We start from the raw sequence: 25,228 nt of genomic DNA on the forward strand, positions 1-25,228 counted from the left end.
TGTTCTTGACTTGCTACATGTAATAATATCCCAACTCTCCCACCTATTGATTGATCACTGCAAGTCATTTCAGTTTCCTGCAACAATGTACGAAGTGAATGCCTGAAATAGTAGTGGAAGGGATGAAATGAAAAAGAAAATCAGCCCCTTAAACTTCAATAAGACACAGTTATTGGCTCTGGGAAGCTGCGACAGGCTTGGTTTTTGAAACTCGATTAAAGATGTTTCAAACTAAATAACCTATTCTAGTCATTGGTAAAAACCATGCTAGCTTGTTGTAAAGAATGCTAAACAATGCTCCTAAATTACACTACATTCTTGGAAAGGGAAAACAAGCAAATCAAAGATACTGGGGTTCTCGAGACTCCTCTTCACAGACATGCCCACTTTTTGCTTATCCCATGCAGATTGTGTAAAAAAAAAAGAAAGAACCTTTAATGTCGATTGCTAAAAAAATGATGAGTTTTAAGATTAAAAAGTAAATTGGTTATAACTGGAAAGCTGAGAGCCTTCAATTAGCCCATTTGTATCCGAGGGTGATGATGTGATTCCCCATAATATGCCTTTTTATTGTAAAGGAAGCACTTTTTTAATAAACTGAATGTATAAAATGAACCTCTTGGTACCTGAGTTTCAAAATATGTAAAACTACACACTATAGACGGAGGGCATTCAGAGGATCAAGGAATTTCCAAGGTAAGTGCTCAAAATTATTCACCAACATTCAACAGGGAGAGCTTTATGTTGCAAAAAAAGCACGTGTTCAATAACCAGGTGTCAAAACACAGCATGTTTTTTCAATGGTGTCCTCCAGGTTTGGTTTCTGAATGTGATGATTTGGAAGCATCGAGTAAATTAATACTTGAATGGACTAAAATGGTTCAAATGTGGCACGAAATCGGTGAAGAAAATGCTATCCACCAAAAATTGCTTCAACAACATATAGGACATGATCATGTGAATAGCCATCATATACTTCTATCACCAGGGTTGGGTTGTAACGGAATACATGTAACGGCGTTACGTAATCAGAATACAAAAATCAAGTAACTGTATTCAGCTCGCGTTACATTTGAAAAACGAGTAATCTGATTACAGTTACTTTCGTAAACCTGAAGTGAATACATTTTGGATTACTTATTGGAATTATTGGTGGAGAGATTTCCTCACAACATTTAATATTCATTACTAAAGGTACAGCCGAATCATCACAGCGCACAAAAACTTTTACCGCCGCAGATGGACCAAAAAAGGGAGTGTTTGAAAAAAAAGGGGCGGGTCCGCTCAGTGAAACAATAACAACGAAACATGGAGGGACAAAAGTCTGCGTTTAAGTCGTGTCTGTGTGTAGAGGTGTGTGTGGTTAAAACACATCAGCCTGCGGTCGCTCTTTAGCCTTATGATTCTGAAGATAAACACAGCGAAGGCGAAGGGTAATGTTGTGAATTGAGTGGCCCATGGTGGTGGTGGGGTTATGGTATGGGCAGGCGTATGTTATGGATGACGAACACAGATCACTCAATTCACAACATTACCCTAACCCTACCCTAACCCTACCCCTAACCCTAATCCTACCCCCTCACACCAGATACTGACTGGTTTTCGGACCCCCCAAATAAAGGAAAACTGCACGTTTCAGAGTGGCCTTTTATTGTGGCCAGCCTAAGGCACACCTGTGCAATAATCATGCGTCTAATCAGCATCTTGATATGCCACACCTGTGAGGTGGGATGGATTATCTCGGCAAAGAGAAGTGCTCACTATCACAGATTTTTTCAGATTGTGAACAATATTTGAGAGAAATGGTTATTTTGTGTAGTATAGAAAATGTTTTAGATCTTTGAGTTCATCTCATGAAAAATGGGAGTAAAAACAAAAGGTGTTGCGTTTATATTTTGTTTAGTGTATCTCTTCCTGGTGAAATCAATTTTAAAGAAGTGAATATTAATTTAAGTCTGGATGCGTCTGCCTCTTCTTGTTTTGTCTGGTTATATGGCTATAGTTATTCGTAGGGCTGGGGGATATAGAGTATATCAAATATTGCAATATCTTTTTACTAAATACATATCGATTTGCAACATTATTCTAGGGTTGAATATTGGTGCTTTCCTCAAATACAGTATTAACCAAATTAGATATTTGGTAAATATCCATTTGTACTGTGAATACATTGTATATTGGAAATTACATAAATGAATTGTTATGCAGCATTTTAAACCGGAAGTTTAAAAAAAAATCAACAAATATAGTATGCCTTATTTGTTGATTAGTTGCATGCGACATCCAATTGTGCATTTAATTTTGTTGAAGTTAAATGCATCAATCTGATGCACTTTGAGCACAACATGCATGTATGGATACAGCTCTCAACACTCATATGAAAGGGAGCTGTATACTTTTCAATAATCCAACCAATAACAAATCATTTAAACTTGTTTATTCTTATTTTAAGTTACCTATTTTTACTGTCCTATAGTACACATTGGAATGATTTCTTACTTTATTTTTTACAACTATATGAAATAGATAAAGGTGTGCTCTCTCTAATGGGTCCGACTAGAATTACAAATATCGTTAGTTCCGCCTATACCGTCAGCCAAGAAATCGTTTAATCATGAAACTTTTTTTTTCTTTTCTTCATTTTCAGGGGGGCCACAGGAGGGTCCAAAGTCAGTGTTAGGGGGGCACTGTCCCCCCCTGCCCCCCCTATAACCGCCCCTGGAGTGGTGATGAACAAATGTCTAAACTGCCAGTGCCTCCAGTTTAAAGCTAATTAGCCAAAAGACAAAAACAAATATAGTTAACTAAGGTAGGCTACTAGCTAATGGATAAGTTAGCTCAAGGTTTCTAAGGCAATTTATCATAGGCATACAGGCTAATGTACTGTACTTAAGGGGAGACTAAAGGTGAATACAGTAAAATGTGTATCTGATATCGTCATCACAATCGCCACATTGATATGCAAATTAGGCGTTAACTAGGCCTAATTAAAAGCGCTAATTTGCGCTCTCAGGGTGGACGCCCTCTCAGCCCTGGTCTGGCGGAAAACACTGGCTTCAGGATAACATAGTAAAACACAATAAAAGGAAAGTATAATTTATATTACAATCACAATTTTAAATGATTGCAGTTCATCTGGAAGTCGGTGCATTTCCTTTAATATTTTTTATTGAAATACAAAACATTAAAGCAATTTGGCCAATACATTATTTCCCATACTCGCATATAACAAATTCTAGACATAGTCTTTTTCAATTGTATTAATTAGATTGGTTGGGAACCTGATCGTATTGTTATACAGGTTCATAAAAGTTCAAGGTATCACATTCAGGATTATGATATCATTTGCATAGCCTTTCTTGTTAAATGTCGCATTACGTCTGCCACTTGTGAACAGCAGGGTATGACATTGTCACTAGCAGTTGCAGTAGAGTGCTAATTGCACAATTGGACCCTCTGGCAAGTGTCAACAGCCACTCCAGTGGGAAAGAATGGGATATGAAAAAGATGTCTCCTGCAGCTGTTTGGCAGTTCTTCAGAATCATATTCTGTTATATCAGGAATTCACTGCCGATTTAGAACGGAATTTGCATACAAAAATAATTAAATAATATGAAGACCTAATACTATTCTTTATAGTTAACGTAGATGTTTTGTTATACATCCTTGGCAGGGTCGAGTCCAAAAGAACGGCAATTAATTATTCGAAACAAACTATAAAACATACACCGGTCATTTTGGCCAGAAATTAGAAGGCCCAGCTGCCTGAAAATAAAATTGTAATTGGAGTATTAAATTGTCCAGCGCGAGACTACACCAACCCTTAACGACATCCAATTGTGTATAGTACGGTTCTTAGGTTGTCATTTTTTATCCCCTCTTTTTTTTATCAACTCTTTTCAAAGCCAGGAAACTAATGTAGGACCACAAAACCTAACATTAAAACAAAACATAAATGTGACATATAATGCTGCATTGGTCCAATAGAGATGTTTTTGGAAAGCAGCCATTTTGACTAAAAGGTCAGAATCGTATTAGATCTGGTGTTAGGAAGTGTATGAGTAACGCTCTCCCCCTCAAAACAACTGAATGAGGCACTATTCACTCGGCCCTGGTCTCCTGTCATTTCATGTCATCTGCACCATTGTCTTCAAATGCAAATGCCCTGTGCACAACACAACAGAACAATATTCCTTCCAGACTGGAAGGACCACATTAATAAGATGAGTAAATACAGGTTTCATAAAGAAATGTGATATTTTGTCCTTTGCAGTAGTCAGTTTAACTCCCGGATAAAATACAGAGGAGATGTTTATTTTGGGCTAATGTACCTAAAGCTGCCTGGTAACTACCAGAATTGCCCAAAGAAGAAGAGTATCTGCACCTTGGCAGCAGTCAAGCCACCGTTAGCTAGCGAACAAATATACCAACTTGGGGATGATTCATATTTATAATCAACAACAGTTTTAAAATGTTCACTGTAATAGATCAATACTCTCTTACCCACACAGATCATTCAGTTCTTGTACTAACTCTAAAATAAGGGATATTTCTTAACTTTATTGCAATAAAACTGAAAAGACTTGCTGCTTCACATTATTGCACCAAACTATAAGAAGTCGAGAACTAATATGTTTTCCATGCTTATGGAGTGTTGATAATTGAGCTGTGAGACGCAAAACACATGTTCTCTAATATAGACTGACTTGTTCTTTCCTCACTAAGTTATTATAGGGTCATTTCATACAGCAAGTAATTACAATCTGTCAACTACTTAACTTCCCATATAAGAAAAAGTCTATTAGAAAATTAGAAAAATTGATTTGCAGCTAGGAGTAATCACAGTGTATCGATGTCTTATTAACTGTTACTCAAATATGAACCATTCTTAGCAAATACAAAAGGAATGGCTGGTTATGGATTTAGCAATTTGTTTTAAAACAAGTCTAGGCACTGGTGTACAAGCTTTATGTTAGTCAAAGAAAATAACTGAGGGAACATCCTGAGCTGAGATTAGTGGATCTGCAGGGAACCAACATGACAGACCATTGCGTTCCTCAATTTCCAACAGGGCTTCCAGATCAGATGTGGGAAAAAAAGAAGAGAAGGATTTTGATTGGAACACTGACACCTAGTATTACAGTGCACAGTGGGTGGGCAATATGATGATATATGCGAAGAGAGTTTTTATTCAACTGCATATTTTAGACTGGAATCTTATCTATTATTTGTCCTGCAGTGGCTCAGTCAGTAGGGGCTTGGACTAGGAGCTGTAGGGTCGCCGGTTCAAGTCCCCGACCAGGCCTAAAAAATATGGTGTGTGAACTGCTACTTGGAGAGGTCCCAGTTCACCTCCTGCCCTGCCGTGGTGCCCTTGAGCAAGCCACCGGACACCCCCCTTCCCCCCTCACTCCCATCCATCCCCGGTCGCTGTACAATAGCTGCCCACTGCTCCTGGTGGACTCCTGGTACTAGGATGGGTTAAATGCAGAGAACACATGTGTGTGCTGTGGGCTCTGCATGTGTGACCATTAAAAGAGGGTTTCATCCCTCCCAATTATATTCTAGAATTCTTCTTCTATTTAGTTTTGCCCAAGATATACTTTAATTTCAACTTGATAATAATAGCAGCAATTTTGTCAAGTTTATAAAAAGTGTATTAATAATTTTTTTCAGAGAAGGTACTACATTAAAGGTGGGGTAGGTAAGTTTGAGAAACCGGCTCGAGATACACCTTTTGTTATATTCCATGGAATGCTCTTAACATCCCGATAGCAATGAATATCTGAAGTGCTTTGACAAAAAATCCATAAAAAAATGTCATCTGTGGAAGCCGTGGCGCTGTAAAAAGCACGACCAATCATCTGAGCCGGCCCGGCTAAAATAACTGGATGGCCTACCTGCCTGTCAGCCTTCCATCTGTGCACAAACGTATCTCGTGCCCTCATTGGTCATGTGCGCGTTCGTGTGTTGGAGGAGGGGCTCTTTAAGGAAGTGGCAGATTTTTTCCGGTTGTGTATTTCAAATTCTAGCGCACTCGAGCTGGTTTCTCCAAAATGACCTACCCCACCTTTAACCTTTCATTTGAAGTATTTTTGTATCACATACACAATAAATGTGCGTAATAAAATGTATTTGGCTTTCTCTTTAGAAATGCAATGAATAATATCTGGTCACATGCTCAAAACAAAATATGGATTGAATTTCAAGTCTAACAGTGAAAAAAATATACTACTTACTAACAAGCAGAGCAAGAATATGCGATATTCGACCAACCTGTTTGCATCTCTTAGAGCTAGCCAAAACAAGATTCAATTCAAATTGTATATAGCCCAATATCACAAAACATATTGTGAAAGATTGCTTTCCAAGAGTCTCTACAAGTTTCCTTATGCAAGGTCCATGCACGATTTTGATAGTTTAAACAGTTGTTTTGTTTGTTTTTACTGTGTTTTGGACATCTAGTGGCAGAAGCGTGAAACCAACTCATATTTTCAGTTTCTACCTCCTCACCACCAGTAGACTTATTCGCGTAGAGTTAACAAATCTGGAGACAGACTTTCAGTTTGCAGATAAAGAAACTCAAATTCAGCCATCGCAAACTACAACCATTCGAGTTGGAATTTCATGTTAATATAACATGTAGAAAAAAGGTGTTTCAAGATTTGAATTTTAAATGAATCTGCCAACCCCTCAAAAAGTGGATTATATTTTCAAGTGCTGTTTCTGACTTCAATCACGTAACTTCTTTGCAGAGTGTAGGTGTCTTGGCAGGGTTTGAAGGTCAGCTATAGGGGAAAAGCAAAGGAAAATGTGAAACTGCTGACATCCTCCTAATATTAAGGGGATAGGGAGAGGTCACAAGATTGAACATGAGAGAGAAAGGAAGAGATGTCTGTGTTTTAGTGAAAAATAGGTGGAGAAGGAGTGAAAAAGTTAAGTGATGCATTTCTCAGATCCTCTTAACATCCACTTGTCCGTGATGCAACATCGCTTTGTATGCTGTCAGTGCGTCCGTGATTCCAGAGCAGACAATCACTGAAGCTTTGTGTGATGAAACTTTAAAAACCTGTAATAGTCATACACTTGTCAAGCTGACATCAGCCCTTTCATGTTTAGCTAGGGCTACATGTTGCCAAGCAACCCAGGTAGCAGTATTTCTAAAGCGTTATGTTTGCGTTATTTATAACAAAAGATCAAAGATAAGATATATAACAATAACAAAACAATTTTAAACGAGTTTCAAATTGAAGACCTGCAGCTGTGTATCCCTTCATGTATCCTAACAAGGGTGTTCTTGCTTTGTGTATAGGATTTATTTGTATTTATCGGGTGCCACATGATATATGCAGAGGAAGACTTAGGAGTGGGAAAGAACATGCAGCTCCTAATGTGGTCATCCATCACCTGCATAAATCCCTATATTCATCAATCATAACACTCTCAGACAAGCATCCATGTGCATTACATAAACAGCACGTTTCATCAGGAATGTGCTCAGTTTTTTCTTCTCCAGTGGTCAACTCACGGGCTCAGATTTCCTCGGGGAGATCGTTGAGTTCTACCTTTTAGACTGTGGTTTGCAATTCTTGCTTACCGCATACACACACAGAACGTCTCTCTCTTTAACTTCAAATGATACTCTTTGAGAGCTGCTATTCTCACTGGCCCACTTACATATGGGTCACTTCCCCGCTTCTAATGAAATATATTTTGTGTTGTTCCAGTACATGCATATTGCATAGGGGCAACACACTTGTGCTTTTTTCTCTTCTCTCAGAAAACTGTAGTTAGTCACAAACTTGGGCATAATAGTATATTAAAAATACCTTTTGTTACAAAGAAATATACTAAAAAAAAACAGCTTTGCTAGATCTCCATCATAAAGTCAATATCGGCCTACTAGTCTCTTCAAGAGGCGTTGCAGTGACTAAAGAATCATAAAACCGAAACAGGAAACTGACCCTCAGTCTTCTTTCTAGAAGCAATGCAATTAATTTAATTTCACCACTGCTGCCGTAGTTTTCCTTGCAGCTTGAATAAGCTAATGAGGTGTTTCAAATAAATTGCTATCTTTTTTACATGCCAATCAAAACTCTTCTGTGTAAATCTAGTTATTGCATGTAGGTTGAAATTATGCATTTGTGATATTATATCCATACGGTTTGTTTACCATCTGTTTTGCTTTATTGCTGCCCTGCAACAGTCTGAATGCTTGCATTGCAAAGACTGCATTTTTAGTTGGAGTCTAAAGTATTGCTTGGAAGCAAAATATTGCAAATTCTGTCAAGTGTTATATATATTCATAAATTCATGCTCTCTGCACCAATATAATATGGGTACACTTTATTTATGTGATCGATAAAGAGATGGGATGCATTTAAAAACAACAAATTAGTGCAATCTACTGCATGTGTTTTAATTATCAACCTTTTAATTGGTAGAAGACATGGCATATCATCCATGAAGTGGTGTCTGCTTTTAAAAAAAAGCAATTTAATTTTCCCATGATAAATTTAGCATGATTGCTGTGTCCCTGCTGAGAACACAATTGGAACTGTGTCAGACCATCAGCTGGAGTTCCTGTCTGTCAAGAGTGGATGCCAATTATTCCAAAACTAACTTCTAAAGAAAGGTACAGAAGTCTTTGTTCACAGCGATCTACCTACCGCTTTCTTTTTACCGTCTACTGACACATCGGACAGGAACTCATTTCTATTGGAATATCACACTGTCTTGGTTAATCAGAGCATTCAGTATTTGTTTGGGTCAAAGACAGATATAGTCAGAGCAATAGCTTAAGAAAAAGTGTGTTGCTAAGATCAAGAGCTTATGCAGGCGTCAGCTCCTTCAAGAAGAGTGTCCTTAATGATCATTGTTTCTCTTTAAGCTGAAATAAGCTCTTTTGTGGTGCTTTAATTTAACCTCTTTTGTCTGTATTTGTATATGGGGATCTACAGCTGATCCATGGTTGCGGTCACAATTGATCATTTTGCTTAGAAGGGTTCCTCACTGAAGTACTGACCCAGAAGTACCTATGTGGCAGCCATGATTAGGCTACTCGATTATGGCAAAAATAATAATCACGATTATTTTGGTCAATATGATATCATGATTATTAAATACGATTATTCGTTGACATTGAAAACATCCATTTATTGAACTTTAACAACAAATACAAATTATAATTTGAACAGTATCTTTTTAACAGTTGATTACCCTGAACTTTAAGTATAATTCAACTGCAAAGTATTCAGCTGAAGCCACATCTTTTTCAACTTCCCCACGACATTTGTCATATAGGGCAGGCAGTGCAGATCTGGTGAAATTATGCCGGGAATGGCATCGCGTAACTCTTGTCCATAGTGTTGTTAACCGGTTGTCCACAGTGTTAACCAGTTGTCCATAGTGTTAACCAGTTGTCCATATAGTGTTAACCGGTTGTCCACAGTGTTAACCAGTTGTCCATAGTGTTAACCAGTTGTCCATATAGTGTTAACCGGTTGTCCATAGTGTTAACCGGTTGTCCACAGTGTTAACCAGTTGTCCATAGTGTTAACCAGTTGTCCATATAGTGTTAACCGGTTGTCCATAGTGTTAACCAGTTGTACACAGTGTTAACCAGTTGTCCATAGTGTTAACCGGTTGTCCACAGTGTTAACCAGTTGTCCATAGTGTTAACCAGTTGTCCACAGTGTTAACCAGTTGTCCACAGTGTTAACCAGTTGTCCATAGTGTTAACCGGTTGTCCATAGTGTTAACCAGTTGTCCATAGTGTTAACCGGTTGTCCAGTGTTAACCGGTTGTCCACAGTATTAACCAGTTGTCCACAGTGTTAACCAGTTGTCCTGTTAACCGGTTGTCCACAGTGTTAACCGGTTGTCCATAGTGTTAACCGGTTGTCCATAGTGTTAACCAGTTGTCCATAGTGTTAACCGGTTGTCCATAGTGTTAACCGGTTGTCCACAGTATTAACCAGTTGTCCACAGTGTTAACCAGTTGTCCTGTTAACCGGTTGTCCATAGTGTTAACCAGTTGTCCATAGTGTTAACCGGTTGTCCACAGTGTTAACCGGTTGTCCATAGTGTTAACCGGTTGTCCACAGTGTTAACCAGTTGTCCATAGTGTTAACCAGTTGTCCACAGTGTTAACCGGTTGTCCATAGTGTTAACCGGTTGTCCACAGTGTTAACCAGTTGTCCACAGTGTTAACCAGTTGTCCATAGTGTTAACCGGTTGTGATGGCATCTGTTATATCTTTGTGTCTTTGTGAGCTGGTTGAGTAGGCCGTTGCATTGTAAAGCGCGTCCTTAATTGATGACTGTGATGTGGTGGATGAAGTCGAGGGGGCACGCTCGTGAACTGTCAACGGGGGGCGGGGGAGCCTCGATGCGGGGAAACTGTGGACCTCTGTCGCCTGTCAGTGCAACTGAACTGATGACGTTTAAAAAAAGCGGGCCGGCCCGGCCGTCAGCAACCCGGGCGTCTGTGATTCTCCAGAACTCACAGATGGCCAGTCCGCCCCTGCTGCACTGTACTTTTCTTTGTTCCACTCCTTAAACCCAAAGTATTTCCAAACAGCGGAATTCGTTTTTACCTTTCTTGTTTCACGAGTTGCTCTTGTTCTGCCATCTTCGCTCGCGCTGAACTCACAACTAATGTCACTGACAACCTGACCGGGAGGGCTTTTAGGGAGGGGCGAAAGCGCACGCAGCAAAATAATCGTTTTATTATCGAGATTAAAATATTGTGTGAGTCCAAAATAGACATAACAATTCACACTATACATATGCACATACTGTACATGATCATGAATGAGCAGCTGTGATGACTCATGAAAACATGCTTGACATGAGGGAAACATGAAAAGTCACACTATCACACAGGCGTGGGGGTGGGGGGTGGGGGGTAGGACAGGGTAATTGGAGCTCCGAGAGGAATAACAGCCTTGTGATCCCTTTGCGTGTGGGCTTCTATACGTCTGTTACCTCCAGCTGTCCTGACTGAGAGCAAGCTAATTACATCATGCCTGATAATTAGTATTCTAATTAAAAGAACACAAAGGCGTCAGTGGGGGTGGATTAAAGTAGGGATGGCCTCAGACATGTAACCTGTGTTCTTGCAAAGACCGCAACTTACTTTTCAGACGTGGTCCATTTAATTTAGGAATTCCTGTTTAGGCAGAGGAACAACACTTTTAATTATGCACCTTTCAATTATGGTTGTTGGTGTTGTTTTGTTGTCCATGCAATTATTTCAAAAACATTGTGGACAGAACAACACAACTGAGTAATAATTACATTCAGATACTCATAGTTGGATAGATTCATGCAGACTTTATGCCAGATTTGATCTCCCCATAAACACCCAAATATTGGTTTCTTGCCATGACAAACATGGTCTTCTCATGATGTTTAAAGCTTGGATAGCTTGTTATCTTATGTGACATTCTAATTTAGCACAGAATGCTTTTTGGTATTTTGTCACATATCACCGTCAATGTAAGTGGGTTTTTTATTTTACTGTTGCCTCTAAAATTATATAAATCAGAAGCAATGTTTGCACATTTTATGTCCAGGCAGTTAATTATACTGTACATTTATTTTCTAACTCTGTATTTCTAACTCACAGGGCTCCTCTTTCATGCCAGTTTTGTACCTATATGTTGGCTTTGCACAAACATTCTTGCCTAAAGGTGGACAGATGGACACAGCTGAGGTTTTTCGCTGTAGAACAGATTGCTGAGACATGCAGGGCGAGATTCATATCATGTTACTAACAGAGAAAGGAAAATCTGTCACGAGGCTCATTTTTTGGTAGCAGAGGTTTGTTTGCTGTAAACGGAGGTATGATAAACTCATTTATAGGCTAAATTATAAAATCAGAGTAGCACTGCCCAAATTGTCCTGTTTGTTCAGTCTTTGACTTTGCTTTATTTAGCCATGACAAATTGTGATTTGATGAAACATTTTCATATGTCTGTTTAAATTAGCATTAGTTAATACTTTGATCCATTAGATTAATTGGTCAGTCCCCCCCCAAGGTTGGACGCTGTGCATGCCATTTATCCATTGTGACAATGTGTTCGGGGCTCAACAGCATGATGCCTACATATGCCAAGTAATCTTCGCCTATCGAGCGAAAGTTGTCCAATCTGTAACCACCAGGATCCCCGCCAGCTTCTCTTGTCTTGTTTTCCAACAACTAGCAGCTCATGCGGGGGAAGAAAGTCATAAAGTATGAAAACAAAATCCTCTCCAGGGTAGATGTCATTGGGTGGCCTGAGAGCCACAACGGGCAGTGGTTTTTTGTCCTTTGGAGAAACAGACATTATTTCTCTTTCTAAAATTCTTAATAAGCCTTGAATTGCAGGATGTATCCTGTCAGATTTTGGCTTGTCTTTTAGGTGATTCCTCCTGGCCAAGCAACAAAGGTTTTCTGAGATCTCAAACAGTGTAAATAGCCAACAATTACACTTCTACCACGCGCTGCCATGATGCATTGTTGGAAAAGAAGGAACTCTGACCATATTATTGGCCAAGTTCGTTCTGGGCCTTTGCCATCTTGTTATAACTGCTTACTTTGGCTTAAAGAGAGAAAGCTACTGTGGCCCTGCTTTCAGAGGTGACACACTTTTCTTCATTTATGCTAACACAATCTTCTCCAGGGTAGATGTCATTGGGTAGCCTGATATCCACAAAGGGCTTTGGCTTTTTGTCCTTTAGTCAACGTGATCTTTCTCTTTCCAAAATTGATGAAACATGATTGTATCTTGTCAGCTTGACCTATCTCTTGGGCATAAGAGATTCCTCTTGGCCTAGCAACACAGGATCTCTGAGATCTCGAAGAGTTGTAAATAGCCAACGGCTACCTTTCTACCACACGCTGCCATGATGCATTGGTGGGAAGGAAGGACCCCTGACCATGTTGTTTGCCAAGTTGTTCTGGGCCATTGCCAGCTTGTCGTATCACTTGGCTAACGGAGAGGAATCTACTTTTGCCTTGCTTCAGAGATGACAAACTCCCACTTTTGTGCTGTCTTTGGTAAGTTGAAGATGTTACGTTGGTGAAAAAAGACAATTGCTCCTTTAGACATATTAAGAAAGTTGCTCTGTTAGAAAGGCCACTCTTTCTATCCAGGTTTCCCAAAGATCAATTCTAGTGAAACGCCAGCAGAAAAACCCTTCTTCCAATAAAAAGTTCCACTTGTTCCAACAACTAGCAGCTCATGCGGGGGAAGCAAGTCATAAAGTGTGGAAACACGATCCTCTCAAGGGTAAATTGTCATTAGGTGACCAACACACATTCTTTCTCTTTCCAAAATTATAAATCAAACTTAAAGTTGGTCAGCTATTGGCTTGTCTCTTGGGCATATGTGAGTCCTCTTGGCACAGCGACATTGATTATCTGAGATCTCAGAGGGTACAATTAGCTAACAGTTACACTTCTACCACGCGCTGCATTGGTGGAAAGGACCATAATAGAGATGGCAAACTCTTCTACTGTTGGGCTTTCTTCAGTTAAGTGAAAGGCGTAATTGCTGTTGACAATTGCTACTTCAGATATATTAAGACAGATGTGAAAGGATACTTTGTTTATCTAGCTGTCCCAATTTTAGAGAACCTTTAGCAAAAAGTGTTTTTTCTTTTGCCACTGCAAAGTTTGACTTCTGAAAGAGTAAAGAAGGGAAGAACATGTCCCTGTTGACAGAGACAACGCCTCCTCACAGAAGCATCAGCACTTCTTTATTGTCATAATAAAGAAAGCGAGCAGTCATTCAATGCTTGCAGCAAAAGAGATGTGAATTAGTGGATTCTGGGTAGACAGAAACATTTCAAAGTCATCCTTCTATGCAAACTGATGTAAAAAGACCTGTCTTGTTAGCTTACTGGTAGATCGCACATCCCATGTACTAAGATTTAGTCCTTACTAGGGTTGGGAACCGAAACTCGGTTCCAGATGAGAACCGATAAAGAAATGCCGGGGTACCGGGTACCCATACAAAATACACCATTTCGGTTCTGCTTAACGGTTCCTAAACGCGGTAGACCCTGTATTCCAGCGGGGTCCGTCTGCACCGCGGTGCTGCGGTGACCCGGTGGATACAGGGCGGACCTGGAGAATTCACAGAACGGCCGGTCGTCAGCGGGCCGTTGACGGCCGGCTCGGTACGCTGACGGCCGGCACCGCCCTTCATTTTTTTAAACGGCATCATATAAATTGCGCTGACAGGCGACAGAGGTCCACAGTTGCCCCGCAGCGATGCCCCCCCGCCCTCCCGTAGACATTTCACGAGCTCAGTCACTTCATAACACCAAAGATAGGTCGCGGTAAACACTCTGAAGTGAGGCTCCACTACACTAAAAAAGAAAAAGAAAGGCACAGTGTAATGCCTGTTAATAGCTTGCCACAGGCATAGCTCAGTTAAAATAAAGCACAGCTATTGTGCAATACATTTGTATTGCATGTATATTTTTTAGTAACAATTTCAGTTTAAAGCTTTAAGAATAAATATATTTTTGTTATCTAACGTTTGACCTCTTTATTTTACCAATTTTGGAATCGAAACGGGGAATCGATAAGAACCGGAATCGATAAGCAGAACCGGAATCGAAATCGGAAATCGATAAATTTCAAACGATACCCATCCCTAGTCCTTACCACAGACGCCCATGTTCAACTAATAGGTGATTTATATATTTGTACTTTATCATTGATTAAAAAAAGAAAGCAAGTCTTTTTTTATTGAAAAGTCTTAATAGCTTTTATGTCATGTGACATTTTGACTTCAATTCAATGCAGAATTGAAGTCACAAGACAAGTGAGATAAACCTCATTTTTATGATATTTTTTTTATTATTTTATTAATATTCTTTAGTGTTGTAAGGCCGTGAGTATTGTTATGAAAACTCATTACTTTTTAAGTATGACTTTTTTTTTAATCTTCTATAGTGGTAATCCATGGAACAGCTACTGGCTGTTTGCAATGCACGTTTTGAAGAGGTGTGAGCAGCAGAGTGAATTATAGTTCCTCTAATTGACTAAGCACTTAGAAAAATCATGTTGGATGAGTATAATGAGTTTCTGCAAATAAAAAGCTCAGGCGTGTCCCTGAAGCAAAGATTTAAACGGCTTCTGAAATGGCTACGCATTGTGACAGCAATAAAAACTAAACGGTAAAGTAAAATATGTGTATGTACTCCTACCATCAAACAAAGCATAATGAGCCGCACAACAGTTGACCCTGTGATTCTCAATCTAACAAGCAATGCACTTAACCAAACAAAACAAAAGGAACATCTATTGGATTCACATTGTAAGAGATGCGACTGCAATTACTTGTAAATTGCTGCTATGTCGATGCATCTACAAAGCACTGAATGTATTTTCGTGTTTGTTATCACCAGAAGGACCCTTTGTTACAAAAACCTTTATGTCCACTTGTCAGAGATGTAGACTCAACGAAGCCCTATTATGCTCCTTTTCAGGGTCATATTTGTATTTTGTGCTGCGAGACGTTGTAGGCTACATGTTTTAAAAAAGCTCTGTATTTTTCTCTTACTGCGTTGCCGCTTCACCTCTTTTCACCCTCTGTCTGAAACCAGAGCCCAGTCTGCTCTGATTGGTTAGCTGTCTGGCTCTGTTGTGATTATCAACTGCTTGGAGATGTCCCGCCCCTTTAGCCTACGTAATAATCTGTTTCAGGCGCTTAGCCCAGGGGTGGGCCAACCCGCGGCTCTCGAGCCGCATGCGGCTCTTTGCCTAGTTTCATGCGGCTCTCTAGTTCATATCGAATTGTATATGTGTGAGTTTTGGGGGAGAGGCACCTGACTCCTGACTAGTGTTGCACGGTGTACCGATACTTGAAAGGTACCGCGATACCCTGCCGTTAAAACACGTTACGATTCCTCCGTTTCATTTAGTATCGGTACTTTAAGAATGACGGGGGGAAAGTTGGAAAGTACTCCGGTGAGAAAGCGCCGTTTTAATACGAGCCGTGTGTTCAGCGCTCTGCTTCCACTCCCTGCTCTGCAGCCGTTGCCTGCAGTCCCGCCCCTCTCAAGCACGCTCTAAGTCCCGCCCCTCTCAAGCACGCTCTAAGTGCCCCCTCTCTCGTGCACGCGCTAGCTGCCAGAGCATGTGAGAAAACAAAGCATTGGCTGCAAGTGGGAGTGCAACTGCGCTGCGCCTCGGCTTGTTGACAAAAAAGACGCCAGAAGCGAAATTTGGAAGATTTTAGCTATATCTCTGACAGTGAGGGCAAGCCTACGGACCACCACGAGGGCCTGTCTGTAAGAAATGTATTAATTGTATTTAATACAATTATTGTCATTTATTTTTGATTTATTGTTCTCATGTGTTAAAAGTTTGTGTATGGTTCTGGTGTGAAATAAAGCACAATAAATTACATTTATACTGTTTCCCTTTTTTTAAGAAAAGTATCGAAAAAGAATCGGAATCGCAATTCTTGATTGGTATCGAAACCAAATGTTGGTATCGTGACAACACTAGCACTCCTAACAGTTAAACCTGATATTTAGTAGGTCTGTTAAGTATTGAATGCTGATAATTCTGACGTAATTGGCTGGTCAAAGTGTTTGGGTCGGATTAAATCGCTCCGTTACTTTCGTCCCGTGTTACTTTCGTCCCCGTGTTACTTTCGTCCCGGCTCTCCCTACTTGTGTATGTGTGGTGTAGGTGTCAGATGAGAGGATTGACAGCGTGTCTAATTTTTGATGTGGCCAAGAACCAATCACAATAATACCTGCGACTGCAAGTGAACCAATTTGAGGGGGGGAAACCTATCGTTGATTAAACACTATCCAGTGTTTCCCCTACCATTGTCTTGGGGGCGCTGCTGCCCCACCAAAGGAGCCCCGCGCCCCCCCCTGAAATTCAAGGTGTTTAAAAATATATATAACTTTTTTTTTTTAAATATATATATAGCACCAAATTCCAAATAATCTATAATACTGTTCACTTTTCATATTGAACATGTGCTCTTTTATTAAATAAACTAAACGCTTTCATTTTAAGTTGTGAGTTAGTGTTTTGACCCTAAGAAACCACTATTAATCAATAACAATAATCCAAGCTCCTCTCTCTGCTCCAGAGGATTTAAAAAAATAATATCCCAATGCCACAAAGATCCCATCAGTGACCGTTGTTGAAATCTTGTCTCCAGAAAACAAAAACTGAAACAAGCGGTATCAGTGACTGTGTGTTTGATGTGGCTCTTTGCAGAAACATAGAAAAAATGTGGCTCTTAACCTCTGACTTGGTTGGCCAGCCCTGCGCTAGCCAATAGAAGCATGAGTGTTATGTGGTGATGTCACTATGTTCGGAAGTAAACGAAGGGCTACAATAGTGTTGTGGGAGATGTTTGTATACCCCTTAGACTCATTGTCTTGTCTACTCATCTGTCGGCTGAGGAAGCGTTCCAACCATTTGCTTTCTATTTACTTTTTCATCTACGGTCTTTACCCTTTTAATGTAAAATTGGTTATATTAAAACAATGAATATTATTATGTGTGCACCCTGCCATTTTATTGCCTTACATAATCATGTGTTTCCAGATCTCTATTTGCTTAGTTGTACCAGTTAAACAAGGCTGTCAACATCAGCGCATGCTCCATTACCAGTTCAGTGGGGCGAACATTTTAATATGAAATCCAGAGTAATGACAACAATCTGGACGGGTAGATGATCGCCTTATTACATCATTTATTACATCCTTTATTCCACGACCATCATCAAAGGGTGATGTGTTCCTGTCTCTCTTGAGTGTGTGCTTTTGTGTCTGCATCGTTGCTTGAAGTTCAGATTACCACGCATGTGTTCACAGCCTGAGCGTTTTGCTGCAAATTGTGTGCGTGTGTGTGTGTGTGTGTGGTGTGTGTCTCTGCTTAAAAATGAATTCAAAGCTTTAGTGAGAGTAAAATGTCAAAATCCCTGGAGAATTTGCAACCAGATCTCAACAAGTTTGAGTTGACCAGCGCTGACATTTAAAGGTCGCAAATTATTCACTTTCTAAGTTTCCATTCCTAGTGATAAGAATATTCTTTATGATAGGAATGAGCCTGTCTTTTAAAATAAAAAACTACATCTACAGTTTGTTAGAACGACTGCAGGAATGTTTCCACACATAGCATCAGGAATACATTTACAATGTATTAATCAATGTTCAGGCACTCTATTTATGTATAATTGAAAATGCAAATTAAATGCTTACGATTTAATGCTCTACATTAGTCACTACAAGAACTATCTATTTGAGAATACAGTGCATTTCTCAGGATATACAATTATAGAGAAAGTACATTAATTGCCGTTCTAAAGATACAATGCAGTTCTATAGATTGGTGCAGAGATGACATACAGTTGCAAGAAAAAGTATGTCAACCCTTTGGAATGACCTGGATTTCTGCATAAGTTGGTCATAAAATGTGTTCTGATCTTCATATAAGTCACAGCAATAGAAAAACACAGTCTGCTTAAACTAATACCACACAAACAATTATATGTTTTCATGTTGTTATTGAACACACCATGTAAACATTCACAGTGCAGGGTGGACCCCTAGGCTAAAGACTTCTTCAAGAGCTAATTGGAGTCAGGAGTCAGCCAACCTGGAGTCCAATCAATGAGACGAGATTGGAGGTGTTGGTTAAAGCTGCCCTGCCCTATAAAAAATACACACCAGTTTTGAATTTGCTATTCTTAAGAAGCATTGCCAGATGTGAACCATGCCTCGCACAGAAGAGCTCTCAGAAGACCTACGATTAAGAATTGTTGACTTGCATAAAGCTGGAAAGGGTTACAAAAGTATCTCTAAAAGCCTTGATGTTCATCAGTCCACGGTAAGACAAGTTGTCTATAAATGGAGAAAGTTCAGCACTGTTGCTAGTACTCCTCCTAGGAGTGGCCGTCCTGTAAAGATGACTGCAAGAGCACAGCGCAGAATGCTCAATGAGGTGAAGAAGAATCCTAGAGTGTCAGCTAGAGACTTAAAGAAATCTCTGGCACATGCCAACATCTCTGTTGACGAATCTACGATACGTAAAACACTGAACAAGAATGGAGTTCATGGGAGGACACCACGGAGGACACCAGGAGGAAGCCACTGCTGTCCAGAAAAAACATTGCTGCACGTTTGAAGTTTGCAAAAGAGCACCTGGATATTCCCCAGCACTACTGGCAGAATATTCTGTGGACAGATGAAACGAAAGTTGAGTTGTTTGGAAGGAACACACAACGCTATGTGTGGACAATCAAAAGGGTTCACATACTTTTTCTTGCAACTGTATTGTTGTAGGCCGACAAAAAATGTCATAAATTCAGAAAGATCTATTTCATAAATGAAAACAATTTTTCTGATTTTTAAGGAGGCCCTGTTATGCTTTTTAGGGTTTTCCCTTAACTGTACTGTATTATATAGATTTGTGTGCATGTTATGGTCTTCAAAGGATTGGGGTAGGCTCATGGGCAAAACATCTCTTAGCGGTTGACCAATCATAACAGAGCTGGCCAGCTAACCAATCAGAGCAGACTGGGCTCTGGTTTCAGACAGAGGGTGAAAAGAGGTGCTGCAGCACAGGCAGTATGAGAAAAATAAAGACCTTTTTGAACATTAAAACATGGAAACATGTCACAGTGGTGAAACTAAATACAAATGGGAACCTGAAAAGGAACATAAGTGCCTCTTTAAAGCATAAATGCTATTGCAATAGGTAAAATGCTAACTTTAGGCTATAAATGTAACACACGGTAGCATTACTTCATGTCACCTCCACCGAGCTAAAGGAGGGCTCGTGTTTGGCATGATGACACTTAATTGACTAATTTTGCCAATTGTTAGCAATAGGCAAGGCAAGGCAAGTTTATTTATTTAGCACTTTGCTGTACGCGACAATTCAAAGTGCTTTACAAAACAAATTAAAATACTTTTTAGTAATAAATACATTAAAAACACATTATACAATTGTACAACAGACATTACAAAGCAAAGATAATAAAATAATAAAAATAAACACCACAGGTATACAATACATGTTTAAAAGGTATACTGTAGTTCGAATATGAGCATCTCAATTAAAAGTAGCGGCAAAGAGATATGTTTTTAGTCTCGATTTAAAAATAGTAAGCATTTCTGCGGACGTGCGTGATTTGGGTAGTTTATTCCAGAGTGTCGGGGCATAATAGCTAAATGCTGCCTCTCCATGTTTTGTTTTTACTCTCGGAACCGATAGCAGACCCGTCCCAGAAGACCTGAGGCACCTTGATGGCTCGTAATTATGCAGGAGTTCAACAATGTACTTTGGTCCTAAACCATGTAATGATTTAAAAACTAGCAATAGTACTTTAAAATCAATTATTTGGCCGACTGGAAGCCAATGTAGAGATTTCAGAACCAGACTGATGTGATCCACCTTTTTAGTGTTAGTGAGGACACGTGCAGCAGCGTTCTGGATCAGCTGCAGTTTTCTGATGGATTTTTTGTCAGCCCTGTGAATACACTATTGCAGAAGTCGAGCCGACTGAAAATAAAAGCATGGACAAGCTTTTCTAAGTCCTGTTGTGACATTAGTTTTGTAATCCTCGATATATTCTTCAGGTGATAATAAGCAGACCTAATGACTGTTGTAATGTGGCTGTTGAAATTCAGGTCTGAGTCCATCACTAGACCTAGATTTCTGGCTTTATTAGTGGTTTTGTAGTCTGCCCACTGAAGCTCTGCGATTACTTTTAATCGGTCCTTCTTTGCTCCAAAAACAATGATCTCAGTTTTTTGTTTGTTCAGTTGGAGAAAGTTCTGAGTCATCCAGTCAGTGATGTGCTCAATGCACTTGCTCAGTGTTCTAATCGGAGAACAGTCTCCTGGTATGATTTTAAAATAAATCTGGGTGTCGTCTGCATAGATGTGATAACTTAGATCGCTCTTTTTAATAATTTCAGCCAGAGGTAGCATATTGATATTAAAAAGCAAAGCCTTGAGGAACCCCGCATGACATATTTATCAGGGTTGATGTGTAGTTGCCTATTGAGACAACGTTTTTTCTGTCCTTTAAGTAGGTACTAAACCAATTTAGAGCTGTTCCTGAAACTCCCACCCAGTTTTCTAGACGGTCTAGTAATATGTTGTGGTCAACAGTGTCAAAGGCAGCACTGAGATATAATAATACTAAAACTAGACATTCTGCCACTGTCTGTGTTTAAATGAATGTAATTTAAGACCTTAACAAGAGCAGTGTCAGTGCTGTGGTTAGGTCTAAAGCCTGACTGAAACACATCAAAACCGTCATTTAAAAACATGAAATGACTCAACTGTTGAAAAACAACTTTTTCAATCAATTTGCTTAAAAAAGGAAGGTTTGATATTGGCCTGTAATTATTCATTACGGTTGTGTCCAAGTTATGCTTTTTAGGAGCGGTTTAATTACTGCAGTTTTCAGGGCCTGTGGAAATACACCTGATTGAAGAGAGTTGTTTACTATGTGTAGTATATCTGAGGCCATACAGGGAAAAACTGTTTTGAAAAATCCTGTCGGAATAATATCGAGGCTACAGGAGGAGGATTTCAGATGTTGAATAATGTCTTCCAGGTCATTAGCATTTATCAGACGGAATTGTGACATGATGTCTGGATTGGCTTTAGGTGGACACAGGGACAACACATTTGCTGTACCTGATGCAGAGGCACTGACTGCCTGTCTAATTTGCATGATTTTGTCAGTGAAGAAGGAGGCAAAATCATTGCAGGCCCTGGTGGATAGAAATTCTGAAGCTACTGACATAAATAAACCTTTTTTTTTTATTATCTAATGACATATTTTATTTTAACAAAACATGTTTAAGCTAGACCTTTTTTCAGGCATTTACACAAAATAACATTCAAAGACTCTATTGGCTTTGTTAATCAGAAATGCAAAAAATGCTAATATTTTATTTTCGGACCTGCTGCTCTCTATGATATATTTAGAGCAGGAATACAATTGTACTGGCTGTCATATTATTAACTTACATACACTGAAATAATTATAGTTTGCATCCAGCTTTTGTTCAATGGCAACCAATGCTGAATAGAGGAGAATTGGAATCTCTACTGTTGCAAACAACCTGACACGGGTGAATCTTTTTTTATTTGAGCAGCTTCAATGGAACGGCTTTATTTAAACGTAATTATTTCAGTTTTAATTGAAATGTTGAACATGTTGGAGGGTTGAGCTTTCATTTGAAAGACACTGGGGAAGTCTCTTCACCTCAGCCTTTTCTAAGCTTTCTCAGTACAGAACAGGATTTCATCATCTGCTTAATTGCTCACCCTAATTTGCTTTGCTGGCACTGTCACAGCCCCATTGTACCGTTATCAAATCACTGGACACTGTAATTAACTTTACATTGTAACCACCACCTCTGTATCTGCCGCAGCCCAGCTGTTAAATGGTTTTAACTTTATTGTCTTTCTGCTCTTCTTTCCTCGCAGAATGAGTATACGTGCCCACGCCCGCTACCTGGTGCCTGGCTGGGAGATGTGCCTACGATCCATTAACCGCTAAAAGGAACTGCTTTGAAGGAAAAAGGAAAGAGACATATGCAGAGAATCTGGATCCTACTCACATTATTCAAAGGATACATTTAAACGGTCCTCCACGCTAACAAGGGCAACCACTGACAAAGACAAAGAGGAGATAAAACGGTCTTTTCCTTAAGATTTTACATTGTCTTATTTGTTTCGCTCATAGGCCCATCATGCTCCATCACTAAATGAATAAATGGTTGTGGAAATGCAGTCCTATGGTAAATAGCGGAGCCTTGGAGGAAGACTCATGAGCGCTGATGGATGGTTATATCCAACACGAGAGCTTATTGTATAGACTCTAATAGCCTATTGTCTCCCTGAGGACAACATGGCATTGTTTTAAACCAAGGAAAGAGACTGTACAAATTCAAGAGGCTTTAAAAAAAATTGTAAAACCCAGCAAGAGTTTTTGACTAAAAATGCATTGAGCAGCTGGAGCTGAGCACTCTGCTAATGCAGTTATGTATACTTTAAAGTGTGTTTCCATACTTTGACTTCCCCACGTTATCACCTTTCAACCTTTTTTTTTTCGTAAGAAAGCCCAATTAAAGGCGAGGATGGTGTAAATGTGCCTCACTGGAGCAGAAACATTATTGAAAAGGAGCTTCGGTGCACCTGTCAGGAAAGAGGACGCTGCTCCATCAGGTGGAAATCGAGCAGCAGCTGGAAGATTGCTTTCGAAGCCTGAGAGGAAAAGCAAACTATCCCCCAGCCACCTTTGGTGAAGTCTTTGTGGTTTGTTTGCTTTTTTTTAAAGAACATTTTTCTAAGTTGTTTCTAATTGCAATCAAACCTTGACTATATCGTTTGATTTGGAAGACCTGAGGGGTCAATCAGAAGCAAGGGGAAAGTAAAAAGCCCCTATCAAGGGTATACAATGTAATTTTCTGCAATTATAATGTTGTTAATGTTGTACTTTATGAATATGTGTTTCTGCTATTTTCAACACCAAATACCAAAGAGCCAAATGGAGCACTTTTGGCTCTCCCAATTGGGTCGTAACAGATCCAGAATTTGATCCACGAAAAATCTAAAAGAAGCCTCAACTCGCATCATGTCCAGTAATGCTCCATTACCCGATTGGCTTTTTTTTATTTTCTACGTGTGTAATTTGTACGTCTTTGTGAACAAAGGATCTTGCAACCACGGTCACTTGGATGATCTTGTCTTGAAAGATTATTTTGGCACTGCTTGCATTTTACGTCTTGCGTTGAAAACATGCTTCACTTTCCTTTGAATAACCCCCTCAAAGAGAATGCAGATGTAGCTGCGCGGCTCCGCGTGTGCTTGTGTTCCATCCATTATGAGTTCTTGATTACATTTGAACCGCGTTGTGAATTGTTTCAACCCTCAGACATCTTTCTACACTGGAAAATGATAATTTTCTATTGTAAATGTCTGCCCCCCCACCCGTTGTTGATATTTAGTAAGCTGCTGTGTTCTTGGTTCACTTACAACAGTATGTTTTTTAATGAAAATAACGACTTTGTTGGTGAGCAATATGAATTGATTAAAAATGTTCATTAATCATTTCCTTGTGTTCCAGCTCTGTGTGTATGAAGCAATTTCTTATTGAGTGTACGCTCCCTGGCCACAGTGATTTAATAACACTCCTCCGTGTCTCCACTGATGCCTATTGAAATGCTTCCTATTTCCCCGCATAGATCGCCGGTGACAAGGCGGTCACATCAAACATTAGCTCATTAATTAGAGAGCAGAACATTGATCTCTGTTCGACCGTTCTGCTCAGTGACGCTCACTGCGGGCCCTCACCAGCCCTCTAATTACGCCTCTTGTGCTATGTGTTTATATCTCAAGAGGGGGGCCGCTCGTGTGAATTGCTCCATGTCAAGCTGTCAGCTCGGAGGTCCAGATGGCCAATCTGCCCGGCCCTCCCTCTGGTGTTTCTCATCCTCCTCTCTACCTATCTCCCCGTTCCTACTCTCCCTCCTCGCTCGTCTTGTGTTCAGGGTGCCCCAAAATTCGCCCAGCTTTTGGTTTATTGTCAGTTTCAATGTATTCCTTTTTCAAACTATCAGTTTACCCAAATTAAAGAAATGTATCCTCTTAACTCCGGGGGGTAGAGCCTTGCAGATGGTGACTGTTTTTACACTCCTTATTGGAATAATTGCAGGGCTGATATATATGTTTTAGACAAACTAAGCTTGTTTAGGTCCCCCTTAGCATCGCTTTTAATCACCCTCCCTAGCTGATACGGGAGAGTGTTTAAATCCTCCATTACGCTTTCGGTAAACAGGGTGGTCACGCTGAGATATCAAACAAAACTATCTGATTCATATTTTGAGGAAATTGCGGGGGGAATGGTTTCGGCTACTACTTTTATTACCAAAGTTAGTAGCCTATGTTGCTTAACATTGTATCCATATCAGCTAGTGCTCCAACACATTGTACGTGAAAGGCTAAGGGGCCAGATTTATCTAAGCGGTTTTTACCAATCAGAGTAGACTGGGCTCTGGTTTCAACCTTTTACTTCATTATTGACGGAAAGGAAGCATTAAGAGTTAGGAAAGCCACATGCATCAAAGTGTATTTGCCATTATTTTAACAAACGATTATGCTAACTAATAGTTTAGAAAATTATTATCCTAATTTCCAGTCCAAGGTGACACTTTTAAGACTTTGTTTTTG

At 39.7% G+C, this 25,228-nt stretch overlaps 1 protein-coding gene across 2 annotated transcripts in view; it reads left to right on the forward strand.

Moving 5' to 3' along the window:
• Positions 1-24,111, forward strand: part of lrrtm4l1 (leucine rich repeat transmembrane neuronal 4 like 1) — a 55,679-nt gene extending 31,568 nt beyond the window's left edge. For both annotated transcript variants that reach the window (XR_004570331.1, XM_034229461.1), the window contains exon 3: positions 22,484-24,111. Coding sequence is in view for 1 of the 2 variants with exons in the window: in XM_034229461.1 (XP_034085352.1) it covers positions 22,484-22,549 (66 nt within the window). In the remaining variant the exon portion in view is untranslated. The remainder of the gene's footprint in view (positions 1-22,483) is intronic.
• The last annotated feature ends 1,117 nt before the right edge of the window (positions 24,112-25,228 follow it).

This window comes from Gymnodraco acuticeps, unplaced genomic scaffold (assembly GCF_902827175.1).
Source record: "Gymnodraco acuticeps unplaced genomic scaffold, fGymAcu1.1, whole genome shotgun sequence".
In the NCBI taxonomy this organism is placed as follows: domain Eukaryota; kingdom Metazoa; phylum Chordata; class Actinopteri; order Perciformes; family Bathydraconidae; genus Gymnodraco; species Gymnodraco acuticeps.